Genomic DNA, 19,343 nt, shown 5'->3' with positions numbered 1-19,343 from the left:
GAGGGCCTTATCCAGGGACTTGCTGCAGGGCTCAGACAGCACTGAACCCAGAGGCACCTGTCCTACTTCTTTATCCGGCCTTGGACTCTAGGAAGTTGCCTGGCTCTGTACTGTTCCTGAGGGAGTGACTGGCCTCAAAGGCAGAAGTAACAGAAGCGTATTTAGGGCTGCACTAAAGGAAGGACTAACTAGTACTCTCTGGATGAACGTGCTGCCTCGGAGGTCGCAGATTCCCTGGCACCGGAGGACTTCAAACAGATACAGGACAATGACACGCAGGAACCAAGGTGGACAAAGTCCTGAGGTGACAGCAGTTGGTCCGACTCTGATTCTTCCATTTTCATTTTCCAGATTAGTTCCTCTAGGTACAACTTCTATAAACCCTTCCCATCCGCATACACGCACACACAGAGCAGAAGTGGGATTCACTTTATGCGACATCTGTTCTGTAGAGAAAATGCTGGGGTCAGGTCACATGATCGTTGTCCTCACAGAACATGGCTTCATCGGTTTGGTGACTGCTCAGCGCCCAAGCAAGTGCGTTAACCAGAGACTGGGACTATCCGACACATTCGTTCATCTGTAAACAAACACCTGGATGCAACAGGAGAGCTGCCGTTGAGAGGAACAAACCCTGAGAGTTCACTGGTAATGCAGTCACCTTGATGACCTGTCCTGTAAATGTGGATTGGGGGGAGGGTTGCCCAAAAGGGACGCAGCCATTACAGGGCACTTTATACTGAGGGTGCAGTGTTAAAATCCAGGGCACAGGCCCTGGGGACAGAGGACCCTCAGCTCTCTGAAAGTGAGGTTCTGGTTAAGAAGCCTGTGCAACCACAGACAGACACACCTGAGTCTTGGTCCAAGTACCTTTCGTCCAAAGGGTTTTCCTCCACGTTCTCATCTCTCCTCCCAACAGGCATTTTTTTCCCCCATCTTGTAGGCAGAAGTAAAGACCAAGATCGGTCAAGGTGACAGGCAGGCACAGCTGAGACCAGAAGCCAAGTCTCCCTCTGCCTTCTCCACCAGCTCGCTGCTGCCCCACTGTGACCCAGACCCCGGAACACTAGCCTTTCCAGGGGCCAGCATTCCCTTTGGTGTGCCCAGGAGCCCAGCCAGGCCTGGGAAGCACCCCTGTCCTCTGGCCTTCAGAGCAGCAGCCACGAGGAGGAAAGGCTTAGCTTCCTGGCCACCTGTTCTCCATTCCCCTCCCACCTACCCTAGCCTCCACCCCCAGTTCGGCATGGAGGAGGCAGTCCCAATCTCCGGAACCCACCCCTTGCAGCAGCCCCCACTCCCTACAGAAACCCTGCGTAAGGCAAGGTTGAGAAGTTAAGGCTGAGAAGAACCTCCTGAGAGCTGGTCGAGGTCCTGACTCAAGATGAGATCAGGTCACGTCATGGACCTGTCCCCAAAGTGCTCCACACCAGAGCATTCCTCACATACGAATGCTCTTCCTCAGAACTTCCCTGACACAAAGCACCAACTCGGGGGGAGACTGGGGCGGGGTGTGAGCAGCAGAGGGAACCTCACAGGATGAGCTGAAGTGGGTGAGACTAGAGCTGAGCGGGGGGGCAGCCACTCAGCCAGGTGAGGCTCAAAAGTTGAGACTAAGCAGGGCCTCAGAGAGCTGGTTGATGTCCCGGCAGTACGGCTCACGCTGCAGGATGAAGTCCACCTTGTGATCCTGGCCCCAAAACACCTCCAGCAGTTGGCGCCGAAGCCGCTCTGTCTCCCGCGTCTTCCGAATGCCACCACTGCCTTTTTCTTCTTCTTTTCTCCCCTGCTGCTGATCACTGTGCTCTGTGACACCTCTGGCAGAATGCTGAGGCTTAGAAGCCCCCGGTGCCCTGCGAAGAAGCAGAGAGAACAGAATCAGCCGATAAGCATCCTCGAGTGAGCCTGAAGTTCTAGAAACTGACCACCGAGTGGCAGTATCAACCCACTTCTGAAGGGAAGATGGCTGGTTCCTTTGGAACCGGATGGCGAATCTAGCTTTAGTCTAATAATTACTCTCTGTCCAGCAGAGGGCGTACTCGATGCAACCAGCTATGAGTAAAAGCAACCATTTACCAAATAACTCCGTCCAACGCACTGACGAGGGTAAACAGGAGGCAGGAGCTTCCTTCCCAGCCAGAAGGGTCTGCGTCAGGATTCCTTGGGCCAGAGCCCAGGCAACCTGAACTACTATAGGATAAAGCTGGCCTGGATTGAGTCATTTCTCACCCGACTCTCCAAGCCTGCTAGGCCCCTGCAGAGCAAGAGCAGGGCTGCCTAGGAGCATGCAGGGCATTACCTGACCGGTTTCTTCAGGAACTCATCCAGGGTGGGGCCATTTCGCCCCAGGGGGTCATCCGGCACCATGAAGAGGTTTCCCACAAAGGTGAAAGGCAGCAGGCTGGATGGGCACAGAGAATGTGTGGTCACAGAGGGCCCCTTGCCCACCGCCCAGACAGCTAAGACCAACACCATCAGAAGCTGCCGGCTACCATCCTTCAAAGCAGTGTCAGCCCCTTCCCAGAGTCCTCACCCGGTGGCAGGGCAGAGCTGGCTTTAGAGAAAGGTCTGAGTCTGTGCCCTGTTCTCAGGGGAGGGCTCCCTCACCGCTCTCTGATGATTGCCATCCACTTCTCAGACTCCTCTGCCAGGTCCCGGAACTGGTCGTTGGAGACAATGATCCCGTCAGTCTCTTCAGCCAGCTTCACCATGAACCTGTCTCGAAAACCACAGCAGCCATATTGGGATTCTCCAAGGTCCCAACCCCAGAGCGCGTTATCGACTCCTGTGACGCATTTCTAGTGATGGAGATCTGGCCCCTCACCTTGAACCAGCCACCAGATGACTGACTGGATACAGGCCGCATGGGTTAGAAAGGAAACAAAGATGAACCCTTTCATGGTCTCCCAAGAGCAACCCCTCCAGTCACCACCACCCTCCACAACACTGTGTCTTGTCAGTATGAGACAGAAAGACCTGGCTCTGGCTCTGGCTTCTTCCCCGATGCCCCTTGAATCAGTCACAGATCCCTCATGCACCTCCCCTGAGGCCTTCCACTCTGCTTCCTTCATTTCCAGTCCTGCCATTACCACCTGCACTACCTGGACAATGCAACTGAGGTACCACTGCATAGCCTCCTGATAAGGGGGTCTCCTGCCCCCAGCCATTTACCACCCTCCAGCCTCTCCTCCCCTGATAGAACATGCTCTTCTTCCCTACACAAAAGTCTTCCAAACTTGCCCTTTATCTACCAAATGTTTCCACATCCCAGGCTGGGCAGCTAAGGCCTAGCAACTAGCTCCAAGCCACTCTTACTGCCTTATCTCTCCCCATCCTCCCTAATGCACTCATAGCTCCTGCCCAAAACCAATGATCAGATTTCACCTTGTTCTTCAAACATGCCCTGCGCTGTCCGGCTTTCATGTTTCTCAAACTGTTCCCTCTATTCCCTCCATCTGGAAGGAAACCAGACCTCACTGATGAGAGGAATCACAAGGGGGGCATCAAAAAAAAGATGCCTGGGCCCCATTTTAATAATTCTGATTCCACAGGACTGGGGTAGAACTCATGAGATAAGTCTTTAACAGGGTTAGAAACCAAGAGATCCAGTGCAGCCGATATCCTTGTCAATCAACAGAAACTCTCAAATCCTTCCTTTCCCACAAGACCCCACCCAGAAGGGAGATCCCTTTCCTCTCAGTTCTGTAGTGTTTGATTTATAGTTTCTTTGGGCTTTTTGAAGTCATGAATGCAGTCTCCCCTGATTCCTGCCTCCTTTGGCAGCCCAGACACCCAGGACCACACAGGCAGTCAGTATCTGAAAAACAGTGTGGTATAGCCTTGGTCGTTCAGTCGTGTCCAACTCTTTGTGACCCCATGGACTGTAGCCTGCTACACTCCTCTGTCAGTGCGATTCTCCCATCAAGAATACTAGAGTGGGTAGCCATTCTCTTCTCCAGGGGATCTTCCTGACCCGGGAATGGAACTCGGGTCTCCTGCACTTCAGGTGGTTCTTTACTGTCTGACTGCCAGGGAAGCCCTAGTGTGGTATAGAGGGGACCATTAACCAGGACTCAGTATGACAGATGCCTGCTTCTGCGCTTCTGTCTGGGAAACAAAGAGATGACATTATAAATATATAGGGTACCATATAATATACAAAAGGTATTTTCAAATTAAAGATAATTGTACTATTATCACATTAGATTGTATGTTGTTCCAACATGCCACTGTAACTAGGCAAAATACAAAATTTATATTGTACCTCTGTCTATCAGGACCTACACAACTGTACAGACACGTGCCTTCAAAATTTATTACAAGTGACAACCTTCAGTTTTAATTGTGTCAACATGGCATGTAAAGAAGGTTCTGTATTTCGGATAACCTGTGAAATCTAGGCATAAAACAGAACTGCATTGGGAGAACATGAATTGTCTTTTTTGTAGAATACCATTTACCTGTTAGGGAGTAAAAGCTAAATATTTGAAAAAACAAAATATATAATCAGTACAGCTTGGGAACTCTTTTTTAATTTAAAACTGAGAATCCTAGAGAATAAAGAACTTATCACTGTAATTTTTTCAAATTGGTTAGTTAGCTTTTAAAATCCACCCATGGGATGTCCCTGGTGGTCCAGTGGTTAAGAATACACCATCTAATGCAGGGAATGAGGGTTCATTCCCTGGTTGGGGGAACTAAGACCCCATATGACACAACAAAGATCCAATGCAGCCAAAGGGAGGGAAAAAAGCCTATTAAAAATAATAATAATAAATAAGATCCACCTGTCTCCCACACTGTGTACACCAGGGAGGAAACGTGTCTTGTGTTCTTCAATTAAACCATCTAGCAGCTTTAAGTTCTCGTTTTTCCTTTGCCACGTCATAGCCTTTGCCAAGAGAACTAACTACTCCGACCCTCTGTCTGTCTCCATTTCTGTACAATGGAGATAATACGCCCTGCCACACTTGATTGAGTCTGTGAAAAACTAAAGAATATCACTGTCTTCCAGCAGAGCACCTTGAGTGAGGCAAGCACATACCTTAGCTTCTTTTGACATTCACAAGGAGGATGAATGAATGGAAGAGGAACTTAAGACAAAGAGGTTAATCCACTAAGAGAATCCACAATGACTATGCAACTTGAGGCTCAAATTCAGACCTTCAAATTCTAAGACCATTGATCTTTCACTTATCTTTTTTTAAATACCATGTTTTGTACAGCCGTATTATGCATGGAATCCATGCTTTATTTATCATTATTTGGATCATTTACTCTGGTTTTCCCAGAAGGTTGGAGAATTGCTCTATGTGTTTGGACATCTAGGTTGTAAGAGGCATTTGTCATCTACCTATTCGTATCACCAGCTTTCCCATGTTTCCACTAAAACAGTGTTTTCTAGATGGTAAGGCACTATTAATATAAATATGAAGCATCCTTTAGTTTGATCAGTGAAAAAGTGAAGGATGAAACAGAGTTGTTCACCCTCCATCTCATCCTGTGTGCAGGGCAGCTTCACCTCCCCAGTCACAGGGGCACACGGAGAAGCGGCCCTTTTCCCACGACTCAAGTCTCAGTGTGAAGGGGCCAGAGCTTCTGTCCCCCCCTCAGTCTCCCACCAGGCTCCCTGAATGTCAAGTCTGTGGACAAGAGAGAAGCAAGTACCTGTCATCATAGGAGGAGATCCTCTTGCCATCTAAGACCCGGGAGGGTGTGAGGGAGAGCAGGCTGAGGGAATACAGCTTGTGCAGGAAGTGACCCTCTAGAGAAACAGGAGCACAATGGGGTTATCCCCGAGGTGAACACAGGGCCCATCCCCAGACACAAGAGACCAGGCCCAACTCACCTCTGACCTTGGAGTCCTTACTGAAACGCCACTGAGGCACAAAGACAGTTATGTCGCGGTGGCCTCGGTCCCAGAAGTACTGCACGGCAATGGCGATGCCCCGGCTGGAGAAGTAGTGCTGGAGGCCGTGCCTGCAGTGGGAAGGGGTCAGCACTCAAGGGCCCTCGAGTGGAGACCTGGAGCCTGGCTGGATTGCCCTCCACTTGGCACACGTCCCCAGGGTGAACACAACTGCCCACCTCTACCTCATCCCCTCCCTGGGACCCTCAGCCCCACCAGGTACTCACACCATGGCCACGTTGCTGCCATCGATGACGATATGGCGGAGGTCTGGCTTGCCCGGCACATTAGCAAGGCACAGGGTGAAAGGGTCTTGGAGAGCTTCCTGGAAACGCTGTGTGCCAGTCACCAAGTTGCCCCCCCGGGTGCCTCGTTTCCATGGAGACCCCCGGCCTCGAGCCACAACCAGCTGCTTGTCTGCTCGGTCTCCCCTGTCCCCTCGGTCCCCACAGTGCCACGGGGGTTCAGGCGCGGGTGGGGGGCTGGGCACTCTTGGAGGTGAGGCTTCCCCATTATGGAGCCGCTGGAGGAGGGAGGCTCCCCGGAGCTGAGATGCCCTCTGATAGGGGCCCTGGGTACCAGGAGGCTGGACCTGGACCCCGAGCCTTCCTCTTTCCTGGGGCACTCCCTCCTTCCCCAGGGCCTTCCCTTTCGGAGGCCCTGCCTGCCCGGCCTCTCCTCCTCCCGACTGTGGCCTGAAGGCCACTTGTCTCTCCCAGGCCTCTTCCCCGGGCCACTCCTTCCACCCCAAATCCATCTCCCTGGCACCACCCTGCTTTGTCCCCTCCTTCTCCACGGCATGTCTCTCTCCCCTTGACTCTTGCCACCCTGTAGGTCCCGTGTCCAGAGACACTCCACCATCACCCAGGGGAGTCCTGACTCCCTGCTGCTGAGCGCCCAGCGGACCTGGGCCCCCCCACCCACAGGACAGGAATGCTTGGGGCCCCTGCCCCCGGGATGCCTCCTGCACCAGGCTCAGCAGCTCCTCCTGGATGGCCTGGGGCAGCTGCAGCAGGGCCTCTGTGTGGGCATCCCCCCGGGCCTGCAGCAGGGCAGAGAACTCTCTCAGCACTCCAGCACACTGAGAGGCTCCAGGGGATGGCCCCAGACGAAAGTCCCAGCTCAGCCGCTCCACCAGCTCCTCCACTCGACTCTGGACCATGACGAAGGCCTCAGTCAGGCCACTGACCATCAGCGAGCCGGGCACTCCAGGCACCAAGTGGGCAGATGTGCTCCAAGTCAGGCAATCAAGGAAGAAGCCCTGGGCTCCCAGAAAGATGCAGTGCAGTTTAGGTGGGTAGTGGATTTCATTCTGTAGCTCCGGGCTACAGAGACCCTTCAGGTACTCCTGGGGGAAAAGGGAGGGAAGGGAGGTAGGAAGAAAAAGGAGATTGCTGGAATCTTAAGTGGTCCCATAGCCTCTTCCGGCCTACTGCTGTCTCCTGAGCTCCAGGATGCCTGGGCAGAGAAATGGAGCCCTATAGATCCTGAAAAAGGTGGGGATTAAAAGAGGATGGAGAAACTCACTTCTTTCCCTTTTCAGTTGACAACCTGTGGCTGAATTTCCATTTAGAACTCGACTCAACTTAAGATATTGTTATAAGTAATTGGTTAAAAGGCTGTCTCTTCTACGCATTTATGTGTGTGTACGTATGTTGCATATTTCCATCATAAGGATCATCAACACTAACTTTTACAGAGCTCATGCATTATGCCTTATGTGCTTTATCTCATTCACAGTAAGTTCAGTGAGGTGGATACTGTTATTATTCATACTTTAAAGATAAGGAAACTGACACTAGGACTACAAGGATAGTAGTCAGTGGTGGTGCCTTACTGGAAGCCCTGACTAACTCTAGAGGAAGCAATGTGGGCTTCCACCACACAGTGAATTCCTTGGTGGGGCCTGCTTGCCCAACCAGATTATCTCTAGTCTCCCCAAGAGTACAAACTGATTTGACCTGAATCACTTATTTCCAAACCCTGGCAGAACCCGGGTCGTTTATGAAACCAAAACTCTGGACAGAGAATGTGCAAGTTCGTCAAAGCTCAGGGCCAGTGAGACAAGCAAGAAGTGAGGATTCTCCCCAGCCCCTCCTCTCTCCTGCCTCCTGGGGGGAGGGAGTCGTCGTTTCTCCGGAAGGGTCAAGGAGAGGCATTCACCTTGGCTCTGCTGGCGTTCTCTTTGGGGCCCTCCAGCTGCAGCCAGATGTGAGGGTTCTCAGGACAGTCCTTCGGAAGGACGCTCATCCCCACCCTGAAGATGCGTTCCACGCGGGGCAGCTGCTCCCGCACCTTGTCCTCGGCCTCCGCAGACACCGCAAAGCGGTCAGGGGACGGGGAGCCGGCCCCCCAGGTAGGCATGGCTGCTTGGCCGCCCGACCCTGGGAAGAGGGAAAGCAGCTCAGAGCCTTGATGTCCCCTCAGCGCAAATCTTGGTCTCCTGGCCTAACCAGCTAGCAACAGGTCGCACCTAGTTATCAAACCTGTAAACAACCCAGGAGGTAACCACCACTTCAGTCCAGTTGGAATAGGGAGGGAATGTCAGATTATCTGGACACGGGAGGCTTCTCCCCGGAGACGAAGTCACGGATAAACAAGGCTGTCTATCTGGGATGGCCGTGTGGCCTTTGGAAAATGACGACCACAGCCCTGAGCAGGAACGGGGAGGAGGATCCAGCTGGGTCTGGAGGCCAGAAGGAGTGGACAGGTGACGACAAAGAGTCCCTCTCCTCCGGGTCTCTGCAACCTCCGGGTCCAAGACGGCCTCTTAGAGATGAATCCTCACCGGGGCTTGAACTGGGTTCTCCTCTGGGGACCCTCGTCGGCCATTTCCAAGGTTCTGGCCACTCCCACCCCTCCCCCTCCCCCTGCCGCCCCCCTCGGTCGCGCCACGCGCCCCACGCTGGGCCGAGGGGCCGAGCCGGGCCCCGCCCACAGCCGCTGGCGGCTGCCGCCCCCCGCCTGCGCTCGGCGCTGCGCCCTCTGGCTCCCGCAGCCCGGGCGCGGGGGAGAGCGCGCCTACCCGCCTCGCCGCCCGCTGCGGCCTCGGTCCCGCCGGCGCCGCTCTTTGCCCGCCGGCCCCAGCTTCGCCCGCGCCCCCGGCCCAGGGAAGAAGGGCGGGGGGCCCGAGTCGGGGCGGGCCTTTCCGATTCCTCACCCAACGGGGACCTCTCTTCCCCACATCACAAACAGTTTTTTGAGTCACTTCCTGGCCGGGGGCGGAGTCAGCTGGGCCCCTCCCGGGGCTGGGCCAGCACCGAGCCCCGAAGCGCGCCCCCGCCCCCGCCAGCCGCCAGCTGCTCCCCGCCCCCGGCCCGAGTCCCGGCCGCGGCCCCGGCCCTGGCCCCAGTCGGGTCCCCGCCCCCGGCCCCGCCCCCGGCCGGCCCGCGCCCGCCCCGCCCACTCGCTCGCTCTGGCTCCAAGCCTGCCGGGTCAGGTCTCCTCGCTCCTCGGAGTTTTCAGGCGCTCGGCGCAGTTGTTGCTCAGGAATGAGGAACCACTTCAGGGAGAGATGGAGGTGAAGAGGGCCTTAAAGGGACTAATTCAGTCCCTTCGGATGATGATATAGAAGACCAAGAAAAGAAAAAGACTGGCCCAGGGTCACAGGATAGTGACACCCTTGACCCAAGCACTTTCCACCAAAACAATTGTGGGGAAAACACAAGAACATTCCCTTTCTTCCAACAGTGGAAAAGATACTGTTAAGTGGGCTGCTGACTTGTGAAGGATTTTTGAAGAGGGGAGGAGTGAAGAGGAAGGGGCTGTCACACATCTGCACACACTCACACACGCATACGTGCACTCAGTCTCACAGAGACACCCAGTGGTCCCAGTTCCAGCCTTCAGTGCTCTCCGGAGGGGCTGCCCTGGGGTTCTGGTTGTAGCCCTCCTGTCTGGCTGTCTCATTTCTCCTCTCCCTCCTAAAGCCCAACTGCTGTCATTTTGTGCCCTGCCAAGGAGGAGGGAACTGCAGTGACAGCAGGAGTGAGAGGCAGGACAGAGTCGTGGGGCATGGAGAGGGATGGAGAGAGAGACGCCAAGACCAGGTGACCAGGAGTCCCGGAGAGAGAGCTGAGAAGCAGGTTGAGGGGTGGTGAGAGCCTGGGGGAGAGGCGGGAAGAACCAAGGAGCAGAAAGAGAAGGTTTGTGGGTCACAGAGCCACTCAGCCATGCTGGGAACAAAGCGACACTGGCCGCCAGGTCCCTCACTCAGCCTGGGGTTGCCTTTGGCCCTCACACTTCTAGCCCTGAGGGCTGGGTGGGCCCAGGAGGGGACAGAGCCAGTCCTCCTGGAAGGCGAGTGCCTGGTGGTCTGTGAGCCCGGCAGAGCTGCTGCAGGAGGGCCAGGGGGAGCAGCCCTGGGAGAGGCGCCCCCTGGAAGAGTGGCATTTGCTGCAGTCCGCAGCCACCACCACGAGCCAGCGGGGGAGATCGGCAATGGCACCAGTGGAGCCATCTACTTCGACCAGGTAATCCCCCTACCCTGCAAAGACCTGGAGTCACTGTCCAAGCCCACGCCGCTGCTAAGGAAGTGGCCCTGCTGTGGGGCCCGCTGCCCGTCTCCTTTCCCTTCACTCCCACCATACCTTCCTTCCCTTTCCCATCATTTCTTTTAAATCTGTCCATTCTTCCTGTTTAGTCTACTTGCCACCCCTTCCTTTCCTTACTCACTGCCCCTTCCCCCAGTGCCGTGGTTTTTCAGAGCCCCAAGCATCCCGGAGCCCCACTCAGTAGGGTCTGCTTCCCACAGGTCCTGGTGAACGAGGGAGGTGGCTTTGACCGCACCTCTGGCTCCTTCGTGGCCCCAGTACGGGGTGTCTACAGCTTCCGGTTCCATGTGGTGAAGGTGTACAACCGCCAAACTGTCCAGGTGACCTGAACCCTAGGCCCTGTCCCATTCCTGGCTCAGGAGGGGGAGGGTGGAGAGGAGCGCAGGGGACCCCCAGTCAGACCTCCATTAACCTACATCCTAGAGGGCCAGAAGCAAGAGGGGGGAGGGCCTGCTTAGCAGAGATTGGGAAGGAGGCACAGAGTCCAGTGCTGGCCACCTCTCAGTCATCCAGGAGGGCGCACTGAGCTCCAGCTTCCAGAGTGTCTCTCTGGGGCTGGAGAAAAGGAGGGAAGTGGGGTTCCTGGGACAAGGGCCAAGGAGAGGTGCTAAGTGGATTCCCCTCCCCAGGTGAGCCTGATGCTGAACACATGGCCTGTTGTCTCGGCCTTTGCCAACGATCCAGATGTGACCCGGGAGGCAGCCACCAGCTCTGTGCTACTGCCCCTAGACCCTGGAGACCGGGTATCTCTGCGGCTGCGTCGAGGGAACCTGCTGGGTGGTTGGAAATATTCAAGCTTCTCTGGCTTCCTCATTTTCCCACTCTGAGGACTCAAGCCTTTCAAGGATAGAAACCTAGCCCCTGACCTTTGCCCTCTGCCCTCTGCCCCAGAAGTATTGTCTTTAAGGCAGGAGAGAGATGCCCTCTGGCTGCATTTTTATTCTACTTGCTTGCATGGGACCCTGTGCCAGACATCCAAGGTGAAGAGTAGAGCTCTGGTGTCTCAGGACCTGCCCTTCTTACTCCACCCCCACAATTGCCCCCCCAGCCTCCCACTGCATCTCCTGCCTGCAGTCCTCAGATCAGGGCAGGGTTTGGCAGGTAGGGAGACCTGTGCTACTTTGCAGACTCTGCTCTTTCTGTTCCCCACCCCCACAACCCTGCTTCCTGCTTGGTGCTATTTGGGAACAGGTGGTTCAGGTGAGCCTGACAGGCCCCTGCATGGGACCAGATGGACCAGCCTCAGCATACCCAGCAGGCTCCTTCCTGTGAGGAGTGCCAGCATCACAGATCTCAGCCATTGCAGTCAGAAGCTGAGCCAGCACTGTGTGGGCCAGGGCAGGAGGAAGGCTCAGCCACTAGCAGAAATGTAGGAAGGGCAGCAGAGCAGCCGAGAGCCCGTGACTGGTGCAACAGGAAGGGGGCATGCACCCAGCCTGAACACAGTACTCACTTTCGTGTACACTGGGGCAGCCAGCAGACAGTGAACCCAGACATTTATTTGTGGCAGATCCCAGATGGACTCTGGCCCTTATCTCTCCACCCAAGACATGGTGTGTGTATGTTTGCTTTGGCTGAGAGCAGGTATACAGGGCTTCTTTTGGCAGCTGGAGATAGAGGTAGGTCACATGCAGGCCATGGTAGGTCTGCAGGCATGGAACACATCAGTGACTGTGGCTGCCTCCTAGAACTGCTCCACCTTTATCGTCTGAAGTTCAGTCACTTCATGCTCTGACCACCACCTCCTTCCTTCCAGCTCTCTCATTGACCTTCACTGTACCTATTTCACACATGCCATAACCTCTCTCTTTTCTCCTGATTTACGGCATCTTATCCTCCTTCTCAGACTTCCTGTTAGCTTGGATTCCATGGTGCATCCCTTCAACCACTCTCCTGCCAGTATTATAAACTTTGTCTCACCTCTCTGTCCCATTGGCCCAGCATGGATGACTCTATCAGTAAAGTAATTAGAGAATGATGGTCAGTGAGATGCTATAGGATCACTAAAGAGAGAAGATCCTGTTACAGCTAGGTTCAGGGATTACAGGATACAAGGAGATATGTTGTAGAGACAATAAATGTAAAATTGTATGTTAGAGTCAAAAAAGGATTTGGTAGTGCTTGAGTTAAATAGGAAATACCAATGTGAATTTGTGGTTTTCAAAAGAAATTACTTTTTCAAACTTTATCACTAAAGTAGCATAAAACAACATCAGGGAAAAATCTGATGTGCATTCTTAGCACCTGGATCTTTGCCTCAAATATTATTCACTTTTAAAGGGATTCAGGCTCCCTCAGAGAATAGTTCTATGCCATGAATGACTCTAGGCCTCAAACATATTGGTGAAGACAAAAAGCAAAGATTTTTTTTTTTTTTAATGTATGGGGTAGATCTATGAAGGCAAAGGAGCAAATTTTAATAGGCTTCCACAAACTGACCTTTGTGGCATTTGTGACAATTTGATAATCAAAAGGAAAATAATATAGTTAATTGGAACAAGGTGAATTTTTAAAATCCACAACTCTGTTGTGATTTTCAAAAAGAAAAAAGCAACTATACAATGTGCAAAGATGTAGTTAATATACTGAGTGAAGAAGTATGACCATAATAGGATATTTTTAGTTAATTTTGATAAGTAGAAGAGTATAAATATAGCAGATATTATATTTATTCATAAGGTACATTTATTTTTCTTATCTGCAAAAGTAGGGATGGGTGGATCAAGAGAGCTCTGAGTAATTCCAGAAAAAAATTGGAACTGCACCAAAAATGAAAGAGATTGATTGGTACCATCTGGCCATATATTACAACTAGGAAGGAAGAAATTCCAGCAGTGTGTTACATGGTGATGAATTAGTCAAACATCCAAAAGATAACTGCTCACTGCTCAAACATGATCCTTCATTTCTTGGGAAAGAAAGCCACTATACTACCCTACTAATTATAATCAGATTACAGTAACAATAAAACCCAAAATAATACTGGCTTAAACGAAATGGTAGATTATTTCCGTCTCACATAGAAGAATCTGCAAATAAAGAGCCCAGGAGTGGATGGCAGTTTTATGAGCATCACAGCCCACTTTCCTTTCTTGCTGTTCTACCACCTTTAGCATATCACCTTCTGACCCAAGATGGCCCCTTGAGCTCCAGCCATTACATCAGCCTTACAGTCCCCAGGAAGGACACACCCATTTCCTTTAAAAGAAGCTTTCTGAGAGGTACATCCAACAATTCTGATTGCATCTCATTGGCTATAATTTTTTCATATGTGTCCACATTGGGTAGGGGTGGAAAGGCTAGAAAATAAGTCCTTATTCCAGGCAGCCATGTCCAGCTAAATGTCAGGAGTTATATAAGAAAGAAGGGGCAAGTGGATATTGGGGAAAACAACCATATTGGGGGAGTTTGTAAAAATGTAAATGAGCTAAATTTGTAAATGATGTCAGTAAAGTTATTGTGTTAGTTTTCTATTGCCCTGTAACAACTACCACAAAGTTTGTTTCTTAACACAACTTTGACTGATTTATTATCTCACAGTGTCTATAGGTCAGAAGTCCAGCAAAGCATGACTGGATTTTCTGCTCAGGGTTTCATTAGGTCATGGAGGCAGGGCTGCCATCTTCATTGAACTGAAAGAATCTATTCCCAAGCTTATTTAGAATTCAGTTCCTCATAGTTGCAGGATTGAGTTTCCTACCCATCAATCTTTGGGCCAACAAGGTCAGGCCAAGTACTTCTCACAGTACTTCTCTGACCTACCCTTAGGTTATGTCTCTGACTTTAAAAATTCTCTAATTTTAATGGTTCATATGATTAGACTGGGCCCACACAGATAATCCAGGAAATCTCTCTATTTTAAGACCTTTAACTTTAATTACACAGAAAATGTCCCTTTACCATTAAACGCAGGAGGTTTGGGTATGGACATCTTTGGGACATCTGCATGTTATAATCATTAAACTTAAAGATGAAATAATTAAAGAGAAAGTATCCAGTTATAACACACTAATTCGTGGGAAAAGTGTGGACTTGAAAAGTTCCAGTGATGTATAACGTAAACACTGGCTCATATTTTCATCATCTTAGAAGGTCAAGTAGTTCCCAGGTCCCAACCAAGAATTCATAATTAATGATAATAATTAATAATTTGGTTAACAATTCAAAACATCATCTCACTGAGATAATATTCTTCTGAGTGAGTGAGTGAGTGAAGTCGCTCAATCATGTCCAACTCTTTGCAACCCCGTGGACTGTAGCCTACCAGGCTTCTCCGTCCATGGGATTCTCCAGGCAAGAATACTGGAGTGGGTTACCATTTCCTTCTCCAGGGGATCTTCCTGACCCAGGGATCGAACCCAGGTCTCCCGTGTTGGAGGCAGATGCTTTAACCTCGGATATCTAAATTCAATCATTGGTCTGAACTGAGATAATGTCCTTCTCTTGGGTTTACAAACCCATTTTTATAATGAGTGTAAGTGTAAAAAAGTTTATAATCCTTATAAGATACATGTGCTTTACCAAAATGTTTGAAACATGTAGAGAAGCTGACATATTATAATGATGATTCTACTGAAATGTGTAGGAAGATTTAAATTTGTGATCAATGTGTAGATAATTTGATTTGCAACATGTGTAGATTTTGACTTGGTTATATAAATAGTGTTTAAATATATCGACGATTTTTGCATAAGTGGTTTTGGGAAGTAAATAAATTAGACAACAGATAAAGCACAGATGGTGGCTAGTGTTCCTCTCCAGACACAAAAATCTCCTAGGACTTTAAGGAACCTAAGAATAGGATCCAACTGTCCACCTTCTCTACACCCACGCCCTGGCAGCTGATTGCTACAAAGAAAAGTCCTGCTGAAGGATATGCTGTGTTTCTAAATCCACGGTCTCTAGCTGCCCTTGGTCCTCTGTCCTCCCAGCAGTTCTTCGGTGGTTTTCTTTGCCAGCTTCTTTTCTCATCCTCCCCAGAATCCAGCTGAAGACTTCTGTTCTCTCCTGAAACCTCTTACTCCTCCAACTCTGCCCCCACCGCCCGCAGTAGACTCTTCACTCTGCTTCACTGAGAAAGCAGAAACCCCGGGAGAGACCCTTCCACCAGCATATCCGGAAACTCACCGTCCTCCTCATTTCTCCTTCCTATCTGGCTCAGTAGAAGTTGTGTCCTTCTCTCTGCCGAGGCGGCTATCTTCATCCACCAGTCGTGGATTCCGTTTCCTGCAAACATAGCCTTTTCTTTTCCTCTCCTCCCTCCTGTAGGTTCGATGTCTCCCTCCCCACACCCTCCTTCTGTTTAGCTGTTAAACAGACTCAAGTCTCTTAAATCTAAAACAGAAAGAGATGGATGTGGAAACAGTGGTACACACACTGAGGGTAGTTACCCTCAGCTTTATATGCTAGTGAGCGTCACCTCTCCTCCCCTTCAGAGCCAGATATCTATGCGCACAGGTTGCTCACCCCTTAAGTCAACTGTGGCCTCTGCTGCTCTGTGTGATCTGCCCTCAGCTAGTCACGCAGGACTCCCGCGTCACTAATGTCACTGTCGTCCAGTCCTCTGTCGCTCAGGCTCTCCCTAACATGTGACCCTGTTGGCCACCTGCTCCTTCTAGGAGCACTCGCTGCCCCCACTTCCCTGACTGTACACGCTCTGGGCTCTCCGTGCAACTCTCTGCTGAGGCCTTTTTCAGGCTCCTGTACCCCGGCCCATCTCCTAAATGTCAGTTTCCCTCGAGGTTCTGTCTTAGAATTCCTCTTGTCCTGACGCACTCTTAAAAGCACGGGTCTCCATCTGTGTGCTGACAACTTCCACATTCTTTAATCTCTGTCCATAACCTCCCTCCTAAATCTCAGGCTTGTACGTTGCCCGAAGTGAAGTGAAGTCGCTCAGTCGTGTCCGACTCTTTGTGACCCCATGGATTGTAGCCTACCAGGCTCCTCTGTCCATGGGATTTTCCAGGCAATAGTACTGGAGTGGATTGCCACGTTGCCTGTCCCACCTCAAAGTAAACCTGCTAAAATTAGGCTTTCATTCCTAAATCTGTTTCCTGCTTTATTCTCTGTGTCTAAAAATAAACCATCTCTGTTGCCCCAAGGAAACACCAGCCACAATCCTGCCTCCCTCTCCCACGACCCCCATCCAGTCACTCACATCCATCAGTTCCATCCATTGTTTCCCACCCATCCTGGCTCAAACTACCGACCGACATTGCAGATAGAGTTCTATGAAAGCGTCCTAACTGGCCCCTTGGCCTTTGGTGAGTCTGTTCTTCACACTGGGGTTGCCATAGTGATATAGTTAAAAGAGCTTCACTACCTTAAAGCCCTTTAGGGGATTGTGGGGGAAGGGAGAGGGTCTAGGATTAAATCCATATTCCTTAATGAGATTTTTTTAGGTCCTTTGCAATCCAGATACTGCAGTCTCCTTTGATTCATTTTTCGCCATTTACAGGAGTGTAGAAACTTACAAAATAGCACCATTTATTAGCTGAGGGAAAATGGCACTCCTTATGTGTTGGGGGACATGTAGCTGGTGTATTAAATTAAGGATATGCAGATTATAATCTGCTAAATGAGGAGGCACAAGCCATCACATGGAATCAGCAGGTAACTCCCTCGGTTGCCCAGCTGGGGAAGTAAAAACCTGCAGTCGTTTTGATTGAAGGTACAGTACAATCCACAAAGGAAGTAAAATTGAAAGACTTATTACTTAGAGATCCCAGAAACCAGGAGCAGGGAAAGGGAGACAGTGAGCAAGGAGAAGGGCAGTGCTCTGACCCAGTTCACATGTGAACAGGCTAGCAAGAGCGTATTACGTACAAGGTGATTGGGGTGCAGGTCACTAACTTTATACAGGTTCAACTCTAAATGGTCGTTTTCAAAGGTGCCCCAGGAAAAGCAAGTGGTAATTTGGGGCCGGAGTCCTAAATTCAAGTCCTTATCCAAATGTCCAAACTCTGGTCATTATACTGTAAAATGCCTAAACAGCAACTCAAAATAGCTTTTTTCTCATTATAGCTCAGAAAGCAAGGGCATGACATTCGAGTTAAAATTGATCAGGGCCAAGAGAATTGTTCTTGGACCCAACTGAGGTAGACCAGCTCTGTTTTAGTTTATAAATTGTCTTAATCTGGACCAGACTGAAGTGGAGAAATCAAACCGAGATGGAGAATATTAATAGAATACATTAACAAAAGATGGACAGGCCATAGATTAGTGGGGAGAAAGTAACTCTAGCAACAAAGTGAATATACTTGTGTGAGAAATAGTAAATACGGTGGTGAAGTGGTGAGCATTGGAGCCTCTCAGTAGCTGGACATGACCTTCAGCAAATTATTCAACCTCCCCTTGCCTTTTATCTTCCTCTACAAAATAGAGGAAACATTGTATCTATCCCACAGGATTGAAAAAGCACAGACCAAGCATCTAATATGTGTACCTTACTGTTACCATAGAAACTAAGAAACAAGTCAAAACTGATACATGTCCCAAGGATTCTTGGACAATCTTTTTAAAGTGCGTAAGATTTTTGTATTGTTTTATTGTAGCCATTTACCTGTTATAATGCTTCTTTCTTTCAGATGTGTTCACGTCTACCCAGAAACACAAGGATATCATAAAGAGTCCCTAGGAAAACACAGAATAGCAAGGCTTAGGGGGTGCCCATCTCACCAGATAGTACTTAAAAAAAAATTTATTGGAGTTTAGTTGATTTACAATGCTATGTTAGTAATTTAAGTACTTTTTAATGTGAGAATGAGATACAGTATAGAATGTTCTCTGTATTTTGTTTATGTCTGGGACTGTCTGATGACTTTGTGATTTCTCTGGTTGAGACTTGGGAAACTCAGCTGCCCGCGCCCAAAATGAGAAAAGGAAACTGTGATGGAATAAAGGAGAGAAGCAGTGACTAGTGGTTTGCAGCGCCCACGGTGCTCAACTGTGGAACCATCTTCTTTATTTGCCCCTCTAAAAATAGGGGGAATCTCAAATCAGATTCTTGTAAATTGTTCAACAGAGAAGAAGAGAAATCTCACCAACAGGAGGCTCATAAGCCAATGCGTGTAAAACAGGAATATTGCTTGCAGTTCTCTTGAGTAGAAAGTAGTGATTTTGCCAAGCCCCTCCTGGATCAGCTTCCTCTTAGGAATTATGAACCTGTCACTTACTGCCCTGTCCTAAGAGCACATGCATTGTTCTCAGTGAAGGGGGGTCAGGGAAGACAGACCTCTCTGGATCACGTGCTCCTGTGCTGTGGGCTCCTACGCCGTGCCCCTTCCCTTACCACTCTGCATTGTATTTGCTTGTTGAAATGCCTCCCTCACCTGGCAGTGGGGCAGAGAGCATGCCACTCCCGCTGCCTCCACCCACTCCGCACTAGGCAGGGCCTGGCACACAACAGATGCTCTATAAACACTAAGCGACCGTGCCCACGTGAGCCGGGGAGCTCTCAGGAGGGAGGGCTCCTTCCGGCCCCTCCATCCCCCGACCAGTGCTGAGCGGACAAGTGAGAAGAGCAGCAAGAAGCAGACACCTGACGTGCGGAAGCTTGGCCAGGGTTAGGAAGGTTTCTGAGCCTGAGGGGCAATAACAGCCAGCGTTCTAGGACAGGAAGAAGAGACATATGAGCTGTGTGATTGCCTTTGTCTGTTGTGGCTGCTATAACAAAACCAACAGAAATTCAGTTTTCACAGCTCTGGAAGCTGGACGTTCAAGATCAAGGGGCTGGCAAATCAGGTGTCTAATAAGAGCCCACTTCCTCACTTGCACATGACCATCTGCTCATTGTATCAAGTGGTGGAGAGAGGAGCTCCAATTTCTCTCTCTTCTTACAAGGACACTAATCTCGTCTTGGGGGCTCCACTCTCATTACTTTATCT

The 19,343-nt window shown here is 50.4% G+C and overlaps 2 protein-coding genes across 3 annotated transcripts; one reads left to right on the top strand and one right to left on the bottom strand.

The window, feature by feature from the left end:
- Positions 1 to 413: 413 nt before the first annotated feature.
- Positions 414 to 9,070, bottom strand: KHNYN (KH and NYN domain containing). Its single transcript, XM_040227365.1, has 8 exons — positions 8,931 to 9,070; positions 8,069 to 8,289; positions 6,133 to 7,253; positions 5,846 to 5,976; positions 5,665 to 5,761; positions 2,605 to 2,712; positions 2,297 to 2,398; positions 414 to 1,850 (listed from the first exon to the last, which is right to left on the bottom strand). Exons 2-8 carry the CDS (start codon positions 8,267 to 8,269, stop codon positions 1,598 to 1,600), a joined length of 2,013 nt encoding a protein of 670 aa, XP_040083299.1. The 5' UTR covers positions 8,270 to 8,289; positions 8,931 to 9,070; the 3' UTR covers positions 414 to 1,597.
- Positions 9,071 to 9,357: 287 nt separating this feature from the next.
- CBLN3 (cerebellin 3 precursor) lies at positions 9,358 to 18,373 on the top strand. 2 transcript variants are annotated; one of them, XR_005718789.1, is made up of 4 exons: positions 9,358 to 10,377; positions 10,659 to 10,778; positions 11,088 to 16,721; positions 18,045 to 18,373. XR_005718789.1 is itself a non-coding variant. In XM_040227368.1 (3 exons), the coding sequence occupies exons 1-3, from the start codon at positions 10,078 to 10,080 to the stop codon at positions 11,283 to 11,285; spliced, it is 618 nt and encodes a 205-aa protein (XP_040083302.1). In that variant the 5' UTR covers positions 9,358 to 10,077; the 3' UTR covers positions 11,286 to 18,373. The 2 variants fall into 2 exon arrangements, 1 of the variants encoding a protein (XP_040083302.1); XM_040227368.1 differs by having other exon boundaries at positions 11,088 to 18,373.
- The last annotated feature ends 970 nt before the right edge of the window (positions 18,374 to 19,343 follow it).

The sequence above is a fragment of the Oryx dammah genome, unplaced genomic scaffold, assembly GCF_014754425.2.
Source record: "Oryx dammah isolate SB20612 unplaced genomic scaffold, SCBI_Odam_1.1 HiC_scaffold_26, whole genome shotgun sequence".
Lineage (NCBI taxonomy): Eukaryota > Metazoa > Chordata > Mammalia > Artiodactyla > Bovidae > Oryx > Oryx dammah.
This window is presented reverse-complemented; position numbering and strand designations above follow the sequence as displayed.